General features: G+C 35.8%; 1 protein-coding gene across 1 annotated transcript in view; it reads right to left on the reverse strand.

Annotated features, from left to right (window-relative positions):
- LOC135719047 (inactive N-acetylated-alpha-linked acidic dipeptidase-like protein 2) overlaps nucleotides 1–20,822 on the reverse strand; it is a 316,217-nt gene that overhangs the window by 80,814 nt on the left and 214,581 nt on the right. The window contains exon 10 of the mRNA XM_065241553.1: nucleotides 3,816–3,962. Coding sequence (XP_065097625.1) covers nucleotides 3,816–3,962 — 147 coding nt within the window. The remainder of the gene's footprint in view (nucleotides 1–3,815; nucleotides 3,963–20,822) is intronic.

Consider the following 20,822-nt stretch of genomic DNA (forward strand, 5'->3'; position numbering starts at 1 on the left):
TTTGTGTGTAATTATTATGTGTATACAATCACAAACACATACACATACATGTATACAGTTCAGAAATGTTAAACTTATATATAATATATAATATAATATAATATAAATAAATATAAATACACAGGTACAAGTTTCTTAAATTAACAAACCAATACCCACAAGTCAAATGAAATAATCAAACATCTTTGAAAGTAACACATCAAAATTGATTAAAAATATTCCTTATTAAAATATATGCAATAGAATCAAATTTTATCTACAAAAATGTAAAGTTCTAGAAAACTATATGCAAAATGAGTTACTGAAAGCTGTGCAGTTACTGACAAACCCGATGAACACTAACTACTATATTTGATAACCTGTTGTGTTTTAAAAAAGGACTTGAACTTGAAACTCGAATTTGTGTGATCTCTGACGCAAGAGACATATGATGGAACTTGTGTGTCAATTTATACATTTGCACACTGCTGCCACGATCGATTTGTTGTGTAGGGCTGTGATAACTGCACTGTAAAAAAATTCCGTAGAAATTGCAGCTGGGTTGCCGGTAATTTACCGTAGATTTACATTTATGTTACTTACTGGCAAGATTTTGTTCAAAGTTAAATGAACATTAAACATTTACAAGTCTTTGTCTTTACAGAGTAAAACTAAAAAAACAGTATCAAGCAAAACATTCTGGGAAACAAAATCTGAAGCAAAAAACAGAAAAAGCTTGATGATGATTTCTGGTTCCCAGAATGCTTTGCATGAGGCTGTAATTGTATAGTTTTATTCTGTAAAGATAAAGACTTGTTAATATAAAAAATTTATTTAACTTTGAACAAATTCTTGCCAGTAAATAACATAAATGTAAATCTACGGTAAATTACCGGCAACCCAGCTGCAATAACATTGAAATTTCTACGGATTTTTTTTGCAGTGTGTGAGAGCTTTGTTGAGAGACAGCGACGTTTATTTGAGGTTTATATTTTCTGCCGTTTTTTTCTTTAGGCTGAAAACCAATAATGCCATTTTCAGCCAATAGTGTTCAGTGGCCGAAATTTCAGTTCATCCCTATTCTTTAGTCAATTTCTACGTGCCCTATTTCTGTTGTTTCTTGTCTGCATTTTGCATTAGACCAGTGTTCGAATTGAAGGGGGTCTGGGGGGGTCCCGGACCTCCTATAAGCCTTAAGGGACCCCCCATAAAGCACAAAAATATAAATTAGGGGGGTCCCATGGTTTTTATTAAAATTAAAATACTACATAAATTTAAAATCCTCATTTTGCGTGTCACAAAGCGATACTGTCCATTATTTGTCCCAATTTCGCAATAAAATAATTCAAATGACTTCTGTCCGAAATAAAGAAACTCGCAAGTGCGCCTCATGCTGTTTTCTGGAGGAATTGACAGACGAGTGTCTCTATCTGCATGTGGAGTATTTTTTACCTCAGTTGCGGTGAGAATCTTAAGTAATCTTTAGGTTTAAGGGTTTTTTAAAAAATCTTCTCAAACAATTATTTCATAACAGTGGCAAAGCTATCCACTCAGACTGACGGCTGGTCAACCCAGTCACACAAAATATTTTATTAGGAAAGCAAAAGAAATCACGCTTAAATGATAATAAATGATAGCCTCTTAAATACTTAGCCTGTCACTCAACTACGCATCTTTCAGAAATAAATAATTATTTGTAGAAAGTATCTTTTGCATGTGTTTTTTAAACCTTGGAAAAATGTAACATGCAGGGCCGAAGTGGGACTCATTTTCAGCCCTGGGGTTTCATGTCTTAGACCGGCCCACTTCACCACTGACTATATTAAAATAATATAATTAAATCCTCACTGCACTATTCTTTGCAGCCTTGCAATTAATATATTTTCCAAAAATATCGTTTCCAATTCAATGCAAATAGTCTAAAAACAGTTATGTTTTTGCCATAATCATGCAGCCCTACCATAAGGTATTTTAATATTATTCAATTAAACTTATTCAAAAACTGCTGAAAAGGATCAAATGTTTTCCCCTATATTTTTTCCCCTAGCGTTTTGCATGAAATAGATGAAGAATAACTATTAATAGATTAATCATTGTTACATATATAACTTACCGGTAGATATAAAAAATACGACATTTACCTTTTATCAAGTTATCAACTGCTGAAAAGGAAAAAATGTTTTCCCCTATATTTTTTCCCCTAGCGTTTGCATGAAATAGATGAAGAATAACTATTAATAGATTAATCATTGTTACATATATAACTTACCGGTAGATTTTTACCTTTTTTTTTTACATTTACCTTTTATCAAGGTATCAAGTTGCGCTCAAGTTTATTTTAAATCTAAACGTGCAGCAAGTGCACTCAAATAGACGCGTCTAAAACAAAACTTGTGTTCACAGGCGACCGCTTTGAAAAGCAGAAGGCGGCGGCGCGTCATGCGTTGTACATGCGTTTTAAATGAATATGGACCCTAATTATGATTATGAACGCAAGAATTACTTCGTGGTCGGAAGTTGGGGCACAATCAACTTGGTCATAAAGCGGTGGGGACGTATACCACCCGCAAATTACGCGAATGGGGCTGCTGTGAGTGCTGGGGACAGAGACCTTCAACCTGGTGGCATGATTACTATCCTTAAAATTATGTATCTTTAAAAAGATTAATTATATGTAATTTATACAGTGAAGAAGACAGTGTTATTATTCATTTGATTCTATTTATGTACCTAAATACTACTGTTAGATCTTGCTTTATTTGTAACTTTGTTCTTTTCTATTTTTATATGCTCATACGTTTTGCTGATCCGAAAATTATTCAATCTATGACTCAAAAAACGCAATGTAATCATTCATTTTACCACTACTATATAGTAAAATTATGTAATTTAAGAATGAGTCCACCCTATTTCACCCCTATTCTGTTTTAAAGTTCTGCCCTTGCCAGTGTTTCACACTAATTTGAGGGGTAAACTTTTTTTAGAGTTTGAGTTAAGGGTAATTTGGGTTTTTTTGATTAAAACCAGGATCAGATGATTGTTGATCAAGGACGATCACATCTTACGTTGTGAAATCACAGCGACCCTATAATGAGGGGGGTGGAGCTTGGCCGGGGGGTGGGGCTTAGCTAGGGGACCCCCCATAAGCTTTGACATAATTCGAACACTGCATTAGACAGTTTATTCTGCAATAAACCTGATGAATATTTTTGGTTTCTGCATATGTGTGTTACTTTAAATTCAAATGGGCTGCACTGAACACTTGTACACTTTTAGCCTGAAGCCTTACAGAACTTTTTAAACCTACTGAATTTTATATTTTTTTTTTGCATTCAGCTGTGGTCTTGCGATTATAATTCTGCTTTGCTGAAGCACTTCATTCTCAGAGTCTGAAGTGAGAAAAAGAAGTGGAAAGAGGTAGACAATAGCAGCCAAGGAGAGAGAAAATAAGCAGGTAGAAGCTTTAAAGGCATATGCCAGAGCAACGGACCAGATCCATGTGGAACAGAAACATATGGTTGGGTTCTGACCGCCAAGACATTTTCTAGGAATCTGGGAAAGTGTCCATAAATGTCTTCAAATTGCATTTCTGATTTTTCTCTCTTGCTGTCACACAGTGCTTTGTGTAATGGTTGATTCTGATCGGCCAATGGTGAAACTAATAACACAGCCGCATTCGGGAATTGTGAGTAATCTTGACAGGTACAATATAATGCTTACAAATAAATTGAATATAAATATGCAGAATTAATAACACAAGCGTTTATTTCAAATAAATGGAACCCACCGCATGTTTGTCTCTTGGTAAAGAGCTTGATAATTGTGTTTGTGTGTACCTCTGTTTTGGGAATTTCCGAATATGTGAACTCCACTGTGGGGATACCGAGCTGGTTGGAGAAGAAAGCCGAATCTCCAGGTGTCTGCAGTGAGCTAACATCTGGCCCTGGACAACCACCACCTCTACTGCAACTCATTAAGTGTTTCTGAAATACAAACAAACAGAAAGGTGGAGACATTTTGACATTGCTACACATATAAAACATGCAGACTCTAAATGACAATAATTGGCTGGTTCTTGGTGAAATAAGTTGGACCTACAGTATATTCTATAGTGCTTCGTATTAAATACACTTTTCATATCATTCATAATTTTTTATGATACATTCCCCCAGTAACTGAAGAAATCTATCTTTGTACAACGCGTCTGTGTCAACGTCATCTCATGAGAATATTTGTATTTTTAAAGAATACATAGGTATTCCTATTCATAAATATTCAAATCATGGGCATTGGCGTTTTTTACTTGAAAGTTTACTCATTTACCTAATGAAATGTTCATGACTTTCAGAGAATTACATATTAAACAAAACCACACTTTAAAACTTAAAAATGTATAACATTTCGCTAATCATTTAACCATTTTGCAAATTTACTTTGTTTCTTGTGACACACAAAAGGCGTTTTTCCTATGCAACACGCATTACAAAAAAACATTTATTCCTTCGATGTAATACACATCTTAAACATGTATATGACGAAGAATAGATCCAAATTCAGCCCTTCATTCAACTATCCTGATCCCAGGTCTCATCAGCGACTGTAAACGTCAAATCTCAAGTCTGTTATGAATTTAAATTGAAATATTGCACTTCAAGAAGCTTTACGACACATTGCTTTACAGCAGTGATATCAAAAACTAATTTGCTCTTGCATGCCAAGTCACAGATTTGCGACCTTGCAGTCTTTCAACAATACTTTTGAAATTTGAAACGTGCACCTTTGCAGAGAGAAGCTGTATTAACGTTTTCGTGGATTAATAACTTTAATACGTCTCTGTATTTCATATACTCCAGAGAGGACTGTGGCTGCAGCACATCGTCATTTTACTTTACTGTTACTGTTTTTGGAATGTCACAATAAACAAATTACTGTGATTACACTTGACTGTTATGCTTTTTATTTCTAACAGTAAAGTTACATGATTTTAATAAATCGGTTTGGGTAGGTTAGGGGTAGGACTGTATACTGTAAGCGGCTTAAGAAATCTTTTAAATGCTATATTGTTACTAATGTTACAAAAATTCCTAGGCATCACAGTGCATAATATATAAAAAATAGATTTAATTTTTTGGTAAAAAAAAGGGCAGGGTTAGGGTGGTAACATACTCAATAAGATGGTTAAAGAGAAATAATACAGCAAACTTTATGGTATGAAAGATTTGTAAATGTTTTACGTTTTGTAGCTGTAAAAACTTCATAATGCTACGATTATACATTGTATGCTTTGGGATTTATTTAAAGGTACATAAAATATGTTTTGTGTTTTTGAAAGTTATGTATTAATACTACGTATTAATAATAAGACCTGGTTGCTGTGCTGCTGAAGGCTGGACCCCATGTGCATCATAATCATAATGAAAATGAGAGAAATTACAGTGTAATGTTTTACTGTTTACATCCAGTATTTGTATTGATGCCTCTTGAGATATATGCCATGCATTCAATTTACCAGTACTTAGATTTCTTGTGTTCTTATTGCTTTAAGGACTCTGCGCGTCAGGTTTACTGTTATATAAATAAAGGATATTGTTTCACTGCCCTGCAGAGATAAATGAGTAATGAAATGAAAACAATATTCTTCTAATGATCCATGCATTCTCACTGGGATAGTCTACAGTATGTTATTAGTATGAGAAATTCACTCCAAAATGCGCAGTGGGCCATTTTTCTGTGTGGTCCGCTGGACGGTGCTTTGTGACTACTGAAAAATAAATAGCTTTATTTATTTAACTATGCTTTTAAAGTATTAAAGAATTGTGTGTGGATTTTCTGCTTACCAGGAACCCGATCCCTTGAACAGTTTAAATTATTAATCGCTTGTTATTAATGGCCTCAATGTTTCAATGAAACACTAAATAGTGTTTTATAGCATAGTTCCTGTAATTGAAATGCATAAAATCTACACCATAAAATCTCCAGAAACCCTAATCCTAATATTGATTTTTCATTTAGTAATGGTTTTGAATTGCCTACAGCAAGTTGATAAACTACAGTTTTAACTGTATTGACTGTATAGCTGCTGGAAAATGAACATATTCTCCTATGCGGTACAGCTCCTCTAATATGACCTGATGTAATATTCGTCAAAACATACAGAAATATATGCAGCTACATAATCCTCAAACCAGTACTGTATACCAATGATCCTAGGAGGATCAATGTAGATCCAAAGAAGTATAGTTTGAAAGCAAAAACCTGATATTAAAAATAAATAAACACGGACTGCAGTGAATTGTGAATTGAAATCGGGCAGGCTCTGAAAAACAAATAATAACAAACCTCAGCTGTTTACTGATGACTAAAACACACACTTTTAACGTCTTTGAAAACGTCTTTGTTTTCATACTACAAATGATGAAAGTCAGAATTCAAAATATAAACATGAAGAAACTGAAGCACATATGGGGGCACAGTGATGCTTATGGCTGCCACATTCAGGTTGTATTCAGGTCCAATTGCTTACAAGGGACACAAGTTTAAATGTGATCTATGCTCATTTCACATTTGTCTTCCGAGCACTTTGCTGAAAAATCAATGTGGCGTTTAATAGATTCTGCCAACAAACCAGTAGTCTATTTCTGAATGGCCTGTGGCTGGATTAAACAGATTTGAAGTGAAACTATTTGATAAACATATTGTACAGTAGGTGCAGAGAGCATTCACCAAATATCATTATCTCATTTTTGACAAGACGCTTTTGCATCTGAGCTCTTTATTTTCAATCTAACTTTTGGCTAAACATCTACAAAACAAAAGCACACACTGGCATTGCTTTACACAAAGGTCAACTATATAACAAAAGATTTTGCAGATTACAACTTATATTTTAGATGAAACCTATTCATAAGTTGAAACAATGGTTTCACATGGTTTATGTTATACAATATCCTTTGGATATTTTTGAGGTAATTGTCTTCAAAAACATAAAAAATTAGCTTAGCACAGAAATAGTTAGTTATTAGACAAACATTTATGGGGTATTCAGCACAGCATTGTTACATTTTGCCCTTGTGGAGGCCAATTAGTTCAGCCTAAATAATCTAATCTGTTCATTATTTATAATTAATTTCTATAAACATTTCAATGGTTGGGTTACTCTACTGTGCAGAATGTGCCAACCCTCATATAATATTCATGCATAAGCATCATGCAATTATGAAGGAGTCTGATTGATATTATCCTAATGAAGAGTTTTCCCATCACTTTAGCATGCCTCATTAATAGTCAACAAACCACAAAAAATAAACAAACAAGCAAAATATTCTAACGGCAAGCAGAAAGGTATGAACACGCTGAGACAATCCAGTCATGTAGCTCTATTGTTCCAGGAAAAACAAAATACATTTAATACCGCTCTGTATTCAAACAATTTGTACATTTTATGAGCTCCCATCCTTGCAAATTAATAAGCATTTAAAATACATGGGCCATATGAAAAAAAAGTGTGTCCACACTAATCATCACAGCTTTTTAGTGTATATGAACATGAATTTTATTGTATAGGTAGCTCTCACACAGTAATTGCAGGCAAATTACTGATATACATTTTTAAACTAGCAGTATTGAAAAGTTGCTTATAATTGATATTTGCATCCATGCGCAAAGGTGGAGCAACACAGAAATGCAGCATTATGGTTAAAAATAAGCATAATTTTTAAGATCATCAAGGGCCCCTCACATGCCAGGGCCCACATGTACTTAGTCAACCATTTCAAAGCACTTAAAACACCCCTGAATTCCAGCATGAATCATAATATATACAGTACAAGCTTTCATGAAAGTGTTACACTGATAGGTAATTATGACAAAATTAATTTGGTCACAAAGTGTAGTTTTAAGATTAGTTCAGTTGAGAATATATATGTATATATCCAAATATGCAGTTGATTAGTAAAGATAACGCCTATTTGAACATTTGCTTAAATAGATTCAGATGTGAGAACCAGACGCATCAGCGGACGTCAGTGTTCGCTCACCCTGCTGATCAATGCCTGATCTGGGCTACATCCCTGACAGGGATTCCCTGGCTCTGATGTAGGCCTATCTGTGTTTGATGGTCAAAAATGAGATCAAACCAGAAGTATGTCTCTTTAAACTTTTACTTGGTTTTTTTTTTCATATTTTGTGTCTTTTGTGTTATTGTTTTGGCGCGGTGTAAAAGTTAATAAAACTATATTTATATACTGCTTTTCCATTTAATCTTAACGCGGTACGAGCACTCGCTTTATTGGACTTTGTTCTTCTCAGTACTACATAAATCAGTGGTGATGTCTCACAACATGTTTTAATAGTCACGTCACGCGAAAATAAATCATTACCCTTATGTGCAGTACGCTGATCTTCGACGGGCAGAGGTAACATTACACTTCCGATTCACGAGCTTGAGATACACGGAAAGTGTTTAAAAACAGTATTTTTTGTCCATATTGACCAGTCAGAACCCTTTGCAGAGTCTCATTTCTGTACGAACAACAACTTTACTAGAAAAAAACTGTGGCACCAGTATATGACAACGCTGCAACCAGAGTTTATGAAAATCTTTACCCTGCCAGGAGTTAACATAAAGGTTCGGTTTCAGTCACCTAATACTGCGTTTGGGTGTGGATGAACGACAAAAAAAGTTTACATGTTTTTTTATATAAAATTGTAACATGTATTAGAGTTGTATTAAATTATCTGTCTTACTATAGTTCGCTGGTTAGCTAACTTGGTGACGTATTGAAGGTCTCCTAAAGAGTGACATATGAAGAGGCATTGGGAGGTAGCTGAAAGAAGAGAAGGGTTTCCTCAAATAATCCTTATCTTGTTAATTGTTTTTTTTATAAAAATGCTATAGTATTTATAAGATATAATTTTAGGTCTACACTGTATAAAAACAAATAAATGTCACTCTTTGATTTGGATTTGCTGAAAGAACAAGAAAACTAAATAGTTGGGGTTAACAATACAAAAAGCAATATTCACAATGGTAATAATTTGCTTAATTTCATGTACATTAAATGATATTACATTAAGGATACCTCCACAAGCCAAATCAATACATTACACGCATTTACAATCATGATAAGGAATAATTGACGATGGGCCGTTGAATTATAAGAAATAATGCACACCCAAGATGGTAATGCGGCACGACCAGCCAAATATGTACATATTTTACAAGTTTGCTTATTCGTATGCATTCATACAAAGTTAATTGTGCAAAAACGTACGATTCCAATAAAAAACCATAAAGAAACCCAACCCCTAACCCAAACGTCACAGCGGTCAAGGCAAATCATACAAGAATCTACAAATGCAGTCGTATGAATTAATACGAATTAGCCAACTCATAAAATATGTACGAATTCTTGTGAGATAGCGTTGGCACGATGCAAAGTGCTCTGGTGCTATTTTTAAGACAGGTTAGGTGTGCGGTTTACAGAAAAATAATCAACACCCATCGAACGTTTCTCAGCCAATTAGAATAAAGCATTCAACAACCCTGTGGTATAAAAATTATAATTATCTAAGTTTTTGTGTTTTATATATATGAAAAGTTGGCAGATTCCCAATTTACTCGCATTGTGACGTATCACAGCAGCTGACCAAATCGGCCAACACGCGGCCTACTTATTTCTTTAAAGATGCAATTTGTATTTATGCGCCACTAGATGTCGCCAGATCAAATCAATAACAATGGCGTTGTTTAATGACGCCCTGAAGCAGCGTGGAATTATGGGATTTGTAGTCTTTAACTCAACCGCTGATGGCCATCAATCAGACGCGAACATGAAATCACGTTGATGGATGAGGTAATCAAGTCTTATAAATGTTGCGTTTGATGACATCGTTTATTTCATTATGTAAGTTTAAATGTGATGTTCAAAACGAAATTTGTAGTCATAGATGTTACACTATTAGTCCAAATTCGATGGTTAACACAGCACAGAATTAAGTTTTCAACTTACAATCTACAATGATTTTTCACATAATGTATTGACAGTACAAATCTTATTTTGAAGCGTCTTCAAATGACAATTTATATTGCTGTACAAATCTTGATGTGCATATCGTCCGCGGGAATACGCGCTGATTACAATCTACACACTAATGTTGTGATCAATATAATAGCATACGTTTTTTGAAGGGTTACGAATCAAAACAACTCACCCATCGCGTAAAACACAAGCAGGATCAGAATATCGGTCTAGTTAAATGTTGTCGTGAAGCTCTCTCCATCCAGATAATGCAACAACAAATTGATCCTCTCTCGTTTTGTTCCAAACTCTTCTTGGGTCGTTTGGTTGGCCCGTATGCTAACGGGAGCTGTCTTTGCTCACACAACGAGCGGCAGACGGTAAAAAGTAATCTATAAGTCCATAAGCAAGCGTGTAGCCCGACAGGCGCTAACGCATAGTTCCACATTTGTCCACGACACTGGCTCGCTGCGTCTGAAAACTCAAGGCAGTGACTTGTTGCCTCGCTGCCTCATGAGGCCATGACTTCGGAGGCATGAACGCAGCTCAGAGAAAGGCTTTCCGACGCACTTCAAAGGCAGCGTGTTTGAAATATAAACAGAGAGCGCCTTTGTGATAACTAATCACATATTTGAAAACTACAATACTAATTTCTCGCTAGAAATGCAATTAAAATGTGTAAAAAGTTAAAATATACGTTTATTTACACTAAATTTGTGCTCCAGTCGCTTCCCTTGGCCGCCATTTTATTTTTCGAACTCGACCACTGTTTTCATGTGGTTTTTACGTCAGTAAAGGCGGTGACAAAGGGTCACATGGATATTGACGTCATTGACAGGAGACTACACTGCCCCGTGTCAATGTTTTGAATGGAAATTTTCTCACGATTTACAAGTAGTTGAAAACATTTCAGATATTGATAGTAATCAGCTGGACAAAATATATAACACTGGCCTAGTGGTTTTTGGACATTTAACTGCAAATATTTTACAAATTGCACCTTTAATGTCTATGGTAACAAGCAGTACCAACTTCCCTTCAAAGTTACTATAAAAAAACTGTGCTTTACCCAGGGTTAAAAGCGATCTTAGCCTGAGGTTTATAAAGGTTTACAGGTTTAAAAAAGATGACAGGGCAGGGTTAAGTGCACTGTAAAAAGCCATTGTTTGTACTGTGCAAAGCTTACTATCTATGTATCTTTATCCTGAAAAAAGTGGACTGCTTTATCTTCATAGGCAGCAAAAGCCATTAAAGTCAAAATTAGCCACAAATTCCTGAGGTAAAATGTGACAGTGGAAACTGCTCTGTAGTGGAGAATGAGGGAGAATAGGTAATTTCTGCCCAGCAATTCCTTTTCCCCGTGAGGAGAATCAATATTTAATTTCTCTGTCTGCAATGATAACGAGATGGCAAATCATTGTTTATATATTTGAGCTTGAGTAGACCTGTGTGTAGTGAGGAGAGAGAAGGAGAGACTGGCAGACAGCCACACCAAATAAAGCTGGTCATCCACTCAGCTCATGCGAAACAATGCTACCTGCTGAAGACCATTAGCAAATGAGCAGCCTTTACTATTGTGATCAGTCTGATCATGTGACCCGAAAACTTTCACATCCTATTAAATATATCCTACAGGCTGAGCCAAGAGACTCTTTTAATCCTCAAAGCTTCTTATTATATAGTCAAGTTGTTTTATTATTGTCTCAGGTGGTGTTTACGAGACAATGGCATTTTGTGGTCCTGAAAATGCAAACTTTTGAAAACAGATTTTAAAGGATTAGTCAATTTTCTTAAAAAGAAAATCCAGATAATTTACTCACCGCCATGTCATCCAAAATGTTGATGTCTTTCTTTGTTCAGTCAAGAAGAAATAATATTTTTTTAGGAAAACATTTGAGGATTTTTCTCATTTTAAATGGACTTTAATGGACCCCAACACTTAATACTTAACTCAACACTTAACAGTTTTTTTCAACGGAGTTTCAAAAGATAAGATAAGACCCTTATGCCTCGTTTGAGATCGTTTAGAGTCCTTTGAAACTCAGTTGAAAAAAACTGTTAAGTGTTGAGTTAAGTATTAAATGTTGGGCTCTATTAAAGTCCATTAAAATGAGAAAAATCCTGCAAAAAACATAATTTCTTCTCGACTGAACAAAGAAAGACATCAACATTTTGGATGACATCAGTGCTCGTATTGAATCAAGTCTGATGGGGGGTCCCCCACCATGACATAGCAGCAAACCCCAAATGGCAACACATTACTACAGTACCTTTAAACACAAACTTATGATTTATGTAACATCGACACAAGGAAAAGCAATCAAAATTTACAGAGTTAACCTAGATCAGAATTTACCTTCACAACAAAAAAAAAAAATATGGGTTTGGTGGCATTATCTTTACTAAGATACCAATATCTAAGGGGATCCTCCATAAGTATAATTTTGAGTTCTTATAGGGGGTCCCTAATGCCTTATTGGGGGCTCCAGGATCCCCCAGCCCCCCCTCAATTCAAGCACTAGATGACATGGTGGTAAGTAAATTATCTGGAATTTTTTTTTTCCTGTTTCTTTCTGGCATGCACAAAACAGCTTTTTTTTTTTTGCGGATTCATGCAAATACACATCAAAACAGACAAATGAGACTTTGGTGTCTTGACAAATCTAGGCATTTTCTGAAAAGAAAAAATCTGGAAAATATACACTGGGATCTAGAAGGAACAATTAATGGTGCTTTTGCATTGCAGAGTAACCCACGGTTTGGTTTGGATCAGGTCGGGTCAGCTCACTTCACTTTGGCTTGGTTAGCTTTTCCATAGAGTTTAGTAACACTTTGGAGTGGGAGGGATTATAGGCGTGTCATTATATTTACGCTGCCTACTGCTGTGACATGATACAAGTGAGTGCGTTGTTGTACATTCCCATAAATGCATTTATTTCTCAGTCTGCCACAAAATTAAAATTGACCACCACAAATAAATGTTTGCACTTCGCATTTATCACTACCTCTGTCTCACATGACAGTTTCTATACAAACACCCATAGCATCAGTCGACGCGGTCCGCTGAGACTCATTTAAGTTGCATTTAGACATATATGTGAACGTGCGTGTCGCGAATGTGCCGCCACAAACTGCAAGTCTGGAAAAAAAACTAGTATGGTGTTTCTTATTCTTAACCTGTCAATGTTTCATCACTAAAAGGGAGTTTGGGAACTTAGTGCAAAGCACAGATGAACATGTTTGCGTAAGACAGCACAAGCTAACATAAAAGTATTTTTTACATTTTACATAATCTTTTACTACATACTGCACCCGGTGGAAAAGCCCCCAAAAGTAAATTGACCCAACCCGACTTAAACCAAACCGTGGGGTACTATGCAATGGAAAAGTGCCATAAGACAAAGATCTCAGCTGGATTATGGTTTGCCTGTGTAGAGAGCAATTTGAGAAAGCATATATAATATAATATTAAGATCAATCCTTGCCTCGCATTTCTCATTGTTCGTTGAATACGTGTACTTCTAGAGCTAAATTTATTTAGCAAAAAATTGGAAAATCTATTCAAACAGTTACAGGTACACAAGCTAATTCAGAGTTGGAAAATGAGTTTGATGAAAAATGCCATCAAGCTGAAAATTCACAGAGTACAAAGGGAACAGGATGTGAACAGAGTGGGTGCGTGGGAAAGAAAGAGAAGGGAAAAGAAGACCTGGCAAATCTCCGAACAAAACTGTTATCTGGTTGTGAATGCGCTGGAGACGGAAAATGACCTTGCATTGTGAAGATAATTTATTCTCACAGAAGGTGACCTTTGGAAATTACATTTGCAGAGAAATGGAATTGGAACTGCTGATACATTCATAAAAGAAAGAAAAAAATGTGTGAATACGGCTAAGATTATTTAAAAAACAACAAGAAGGGAGTCCCTTTGCATCGCTCGAAAAGGTCTGTCGCTGCACAGTTGGTGGCGCACCCGAGCCTTAGAAAATGAGGATGGACGCATGTCCTTGCTTGTCTAATGCAACCACTGGAACTGAAATACTGTAATCATGTGATGGTGTGTGTTAAAGGTGTGTTTTTATCAATGTGAAGTTTTGAAACGCTAGAACTGCGTCTAAAAAGCTAGTTATTAACTTTGAATAACACAAATTTAAATCATTGGTTTCAACGTGAAACCCACTCAGTAATTATTAGCTTTTAGCGTCCGCCTTGTTCCTCGCACAAAGCATGTTGTGCTCTCCGAAAGGACCTCCGAAACAATACAGTACCATTAAAAGGCCATCCATTTGACCGGTTTAAAGGGCTGCTCATACAACATTTAATTAAACACACGGATTCACACGGCTTAACTTTTCATTTTAAGTGCAGTGGAACAGGTTAGATTCCCCATGATAAAAAGTTCCCAGAATAAACAAGTGTGGTGCAAGCAAAGGGAGGCTGCTAATTTGTTGCCTGTTGGCCGGTGAGAGGCTATTGATTGGGAACTAACTGATTGCCAGCAGAGGTGATAAACCATGTGCTTGTGCAGACAGCATCACTAATACAAGGTGGGAGTGCCTGAAATCACATTGTGGCCTCCAGTGTGTGAGCGGATCTTGGCCGGTCCACACACGCAACGGTGATGAATGATCTCCAACATTTGTGATCGGAGTATGCGAGACCCTGCGCTGTGTGCTCTTTATTCGATCGATGAGATCGCTGTGCAGTTAAGCACAAATCTGAGACGAAGACGACACGTTAATACGAGGAAATGATTTAATCTTGTGAAAGGCACTGCAGTCTAGTGTGGGACGTTTGGCTGTAAAATGCTCCTTACCCGGTTGCATACAAATGTTTCTAGAATGCAGAAACTAAAAACTCATTACAGAAGTAAAGCGGGAGAATTTTTGTATGGCCATGATTACGGTGAAGCAATCATATCTGTGTGAATGCTTGACTGATGTGACACAATGTGAGATTTTTTTATGTTTTTCTGCCATTTCTACCAAGTTTTGCTACACTTTAAAAATGCTGGTTCATTCAAAAAGGGACGAACCCAGTTTTTGGGTTAAATGAACTCAGAAAATGTTTATATATTGACTTAAAGGGGACATTTTCCATGTTTAAGTGCTATAATTGGGTCCCCAGTGTTTATATCAACCTAGAAAATGTGGAAAAAGATCAACCCAGTAACTTAGTTTTGATAAACCATTCTCTGCCAGCATGTGAAGGTCATTGAAATTTGGCTCCCCTTGTGATGTCAGAAGGGGATATAATTTTATAATAATACCGCCCCTTAATCTGCACTATCCAACCACGGCACTGCCATTTAGTGCAGAGATCAGCTCGTTTGCATTTAAAAGGACACACACAAAAATGAAACATATTTGCTCAAACTTAAAAAGTGGCAATTTTAACATGTTATAATAAATTATCTATATGGTATTTTGTGGTAGAACTTCACATACGTACTCTGGGGACACCAAAGATTTATTTTATATCTTAAAAAATTCTTGTGAAATGTCCCTTTTAACAATGGGTCAAAACAACCCAACATTTTAGGTTGAAACAACCCAGTATTTTTAACTTGAATTAGTGTGTAATGTGGCTGTTTGGGCATAAACAACATCTTCAAAGTTACAATGCTCCAAGTTCAATGCAAAAGAAGATATTTCCTTTAACAGAAATCCAACATGATCTCACGGAAAGTCGTGTTATAGTCACGCAAAATTGTATTAATTTATTCATGTTCAAGGCACGAAATTCAGCTTTTTTTCGTGCCTTGAGCACGAATGTGTTTTTTGTGACACTCGCACAAATTTCTATAGATTTTTGTCCCCGTTGCATAACTTTCTTTTTCATGCCATTTTATGTAATGTTTTTACGAAAGAGGATTAGGGCCACTGGTGAAAAAAATATTTGAATTCTGACTTTAATCTCAGAATTCTGACTTTAATCTCAGAATTCTGAGATTAAAGTCAGAATTCTGAGAATAAAGTCAGAATTCTGAGTTTAAAGTCAGAATTCTGAGTTTAAAGTCAGAATTCTGAGATTAAAGTCAGAATTCTGAGTTTAAAGTCAGAATTCTGAGTTTAAAGTCAGAATTCTGAGATTAAAGTCAGAATTATGAGAATAAAGTCAGAATTCTGAGAATAAAGTCAGAATTCTGAATTCTGAGATTATAGTCAGAATTCTGAGATTAAAATCAGAATTCTGAGATTAAAGTCAGAATTCTGAGATTAAAGTCAGAATTCTGAATTCTGAGATTATAGTCAGAATTCTGAGATTAAAATCAGAATTCTGAGATTAAAGTCAGAATTCTGAGATTAAAGTCAGAATTCTGAGAATACAGTCAGAATTCTGAGAATAAAGTCAGAATTCTGAGATTAAAGTCAGAATTCTGAGAATAAAGTCAGAATTCTGAGATTAAAGTCAGAATTCAAATTCTGAGATTAAAGTCAGAATTATGAGAATAAAGTCAGAATTCTGAGATAAAAGTCAGAATTCTGAATTCTGAGATTATAGTCAGAATTCTGAGATTAAAATCAGAATTCTGAGATTAAAGTCAGAATTCTGAGAATACAGTCAGAATTCTGAGAATAAAGTCAGAATTCTGAGATTAAAGTCAGAATTCTGAGAATAAAGTCAGAATTCTGAGATTAAAGTCAGAATTCAAATTCTGAGATTAAAGTCAGAATTCTGAGATTAAAGTCAGAATTATGAGAATAAAGTCAGAATTCTGAGATAAAAGTCAGAATTCTGAGATTATAGTCAGAATTCTGAGATTAAAATCAGAATTCTGAGATTAAAGTCAGAATTCTGAGATTAAAGTCAGAATTCTGAGAATACAGTCAGAATTCTGAGAATAATGTCAGAATTCTGAGAATAAAGTCAGAATTCTGAGATTAAAGTCAGAATTCTGAGAATAAAGTCAGAATTCTGAGATTAAAGTCAGAATTCTGAGATTAAAGTCAGAATTCTGAGAATACAGTCAGAATTCTGAATTCTGAGATTATAGTCAGAATTCTGAGATTAAAATCAGAATTCTGAGATTAAAGTCAGAATTCTGAGATTAAAGTCAGAATTCTGAATTCTGAGATTATAGTCAGAATTCTGAGATTAAAGTCAGAATTCTGAGTTTAAAGTCAGAATTCTGAGTTTAAAGTCAGAATTCTGAGATTAAAGTCAGAATTCTGAGATTAAAGTCAGAATTCTGAGATTAAAGTCAAAATTCTGAATTCTGAGATTATAGTCAGAATTCTGAAATCTCGCTTGTGTTTTTGCCTCCGCCCCCACAGGGAACAGCGTGACTACTGAATAAGGATAGTTCGCCCAAAACTGAAAATAATGTCTTTAATGACTTACCCTTATGTCGTTCTAAACTCGGAAGACCTCCGTTCATCTTCGGAACACAGTTTAAGATGTTTTAACTTTAGATTTAGTCCGAGAGCTTCTGTTTCCTCCATTGAAAATCTATGTACGGTTTCCATGTCCAGAAAGGTAATAAAAACATCATCAAAGTAGTCCATGTGACATCAGTGGGTCAGTAAGATTGTGTTGAAGCATTGAAAATACAGTTTGGTCCAAAAATAGCAAGAATTACGACTTTATTCAGCATTGTCTTCTCTTCCGGCTCGAGAGTGAAGTCACGTGACTTGTAGTGACGCCGCTGCCCTGTTCCTCAGACATGTTTGCTTAGTTTTATTTATTTTTTTCAAACTTATAGTGTGCGTCTCCCCAGACTGTAAATGAAGCTCGGGCGCTCAAAACAAAAGAAAGATAAAAGAAGCTGGGGCGGAACAAATAACAGTCAGGCAACAGGCAGTTCTCAGCATTCTCCTTCTTGAATGTGTTACATTCAAATGGCCACAACTTCTCCAAATCTTATCAGATTTCCATGTGTTACACATCGTTAGAAAGCTTAGAAACTGCACTTTCAGAATCTATGAATAACTCAAAATGCCCCAGATCCGACTTGTGTCCCTACTTTCCGTGACTGGTCACAATTGTTAATGCATACTCCCTTATGCAAAATTAACATGGTTGCTGTAGTAAAACGATGGCTACCACAAAATAACCATGGTTTGTAAACCATTGTTTTCAAAAAACATAGTTAAACCATGGTTTTGCTATTAGTAATCAATGCACCAATAAAACATGGTTACTACACTTTTACAAAAAAATGCATGGTTAGTTTTCACAAGGGCTTAACAACAAAAGCCTACAAACAACTGCAAACCCACCAGTGAACCTTAAATGTTGGTGTTTGTGATCAGTGAGAATTTTTCTTTGATTAGAGCTTTTATGTAGTGTTTACTTACATGCTCCTGTAGCTACAGGCAGGCTAAGCATGGTTCTGTGTTTTGTTTGGCCACTGTAGTAAAGTCATGGTTTATTTTCGTAAAGGGCTCATACTGAAGTTCTAGCAAAAGAAATTTGGCTACACTCATTTAATAAAGACAAAACTAACGTTCCTATACAGTCAGTAGTGATCACTGAAGATACAATCTAAAAAAGTATGAGACAACTACAAACAAATACACATATCATTCTGAAACGTCCTATAAGATCCATGCTTGCACAGGTTCTGCTCGATCCTCCTCCGCAATATTAACGGCATTGTTAACAATACACCAAAGCACATGATGTAACTACCCGTAATGGTAAGGAGCGTGATATTTCTGGACAACGTGCGGTAGGTGGTTAGCGAATCACATCAAACTTGGCCAGCTAACCAATCAAGCATATTGCATTTTACATAGAATCAGGAACTCAACTGCTCGCTTGAGGAAAATGGGTAAAATATATGAAAAATAATGCATGTGAACACACGTTACAGTGCCTCCCATAAACACAATAAACCTTTATTACCAGCTGGTTTAAAATACAACCCAATGGGCTGGGCTTGTTCTTTTTGACCCAATGCTGGGTCGAAAATTACCCAACATTTTTTTTGAGTAAAGTCATGTTATTTTACCATACGCAAAAATAAATAAGATATTCTGTTACTTAATGTGAAATGGACACTGGATCGTGTTTGGACATAGAAAGGCATAAATGTTGCATATTGTTATAAATTATGCATCGACGTGGTTGATTTTTTTTTCCTGAGAAATACTCAAAAATACACAATTCCATTTGCCATGATGCCCTTTATTAACCACAAAAGAGTAATCCATGTCTATATTCAAAACTGAATGCACGGAAACACAATCATGGGTAAAATAAAGATTCATTTGTGCTGAAAAGAGCATGGTGACAATGAACTAACTGACACAGAAATCTAAGACTGTATGCAGAAGACGCATTCCTTCGAAGGCTGCCAAATGCTTTCACTAATGGCTTGCAATTAGCGTGTCACGGCACGCACACAAAACATGCATTATCTTGATGAAATCCCCGTGAAAAGGGTCTAATCTAGAGAATGGCAGATGATGTTATCGTGCTGCGGACCCAACCAGGCTTTTATGAAGTGCTGACTGACAGCTCTGCGGAGCCACGGGATGAAGAGTTACAACCCTTTAGGGGGCAACAGGGGCTTCACTTCTGCCACATGATTTCAATGGAAGAGGCTGCCCTTGGCGACCATACCTTCTGTTCATGAGTGTGCATGTGACCATCTATACTGGTTGATTTATTCAAGTGTGTGAGGAATTCTGGGTAATAGTATGTGTGACAAAAGGGTGCATTATCAGATGAAGGGGTTATCGCATGCGGATACAGCGCAACACCCACCTGCGTTCGGCTCTTTCAGTTCATTTTTACGGTATTGATCATGTTTCCGCTAAGGTCAGGAATCTATCATTCACAGGGCTTCCAAAAATGTCACATTTTCATGTTTTGTACAGGTTACTTATGCCGAGACTGAGGCAAAGCTGAACATTTTTAAACTGCTTCAAGCACGAGTGTGCCGTAAATGCACAATGTTTTCATCTTGATAGAAAGTCTTTTAGAGAGTATTTCATTAGTTGGAAAGCCAGCTGCAGAAACAAGGACAGAAAATAAAATGAAACTAGATGTGTTTAGAATTCTGTGGACGTAAAATGCGATTATATTGCTGGTGTATTACGACCGAGTCAGACAATTACTCTCTAAAACAGAAGAAATGTGAGGATTCAAGGGCATTTCACAAATTGGTGTTTTTTATTTTTTTAAATCTTTGTTTATTCAATACGAATAAAGGAACAGTAAGATGAATTTAAGGTACATTGAAAGAGCCAGGATAGTTTTCAGTCAAATGAGAATAATAACAATTTGGATTTACAGCTGCCTCTTAAAGGGGACGTTTCACAAGACTTTTTTAAGATGTCAAATAAATATTTGGTGTCCCCAGAGTACATATGCGAAGTTTTAGCTTAAATACCATATAGATAATTTATTATGGGATGTTAAAATTGGCACTTTGTAGGTGTGAGCAAAAATGTGCCGTGTTTAGATATGTCCTTTAAAATGCAAATGAGTTGATCTCTCCACTTAATGGCAGTGGCATGGTTGGATTGTGCAAATTAAGGGGCGGTATTATCCCCTTCTGACATCACAAGGGGAGCCATATTTCAATTATCTATTTTTTCACATGTTTGCAGAGAATGGTTTACCAAAACTAAGTTACCGGGTTGATCTTTTTCACATTTTCTAGGTTGATAGAAGCACTTGGGACCCAATTCTAGCACTTAAAAAGTAAGATTTTCATGATATGTCCCCTTAAATGGATGTGTTTATTTTTTAGTTGCAATTGAAAAGCTCAAATGCAAAACCCTCCAAGTGCATCTGACATGTTTTCTTGTAAATTAGCATTTTTTATTAGTCTCTTATATTCAGATTCACTTTAGTGAAAAGGTTATTAAT

The sequence above is a fragment of the Paramisgurnus dabryanus genome, chromosome 14 (assembly GCF_030506205.2).
Source record: "Paramisgurnus dabryanus chromosome 14, PD_genome_1.1, whole genome shotgun sequence".
In the NCBI taxonomy this organism is placed as follows: domain Eukaryota; kingdom Metazoa; phylum Chordata; class Actinopteri; order Cypriniformes; family Cobitidae; genus Paramisgurnus; species Paramisgurnus dabryanus.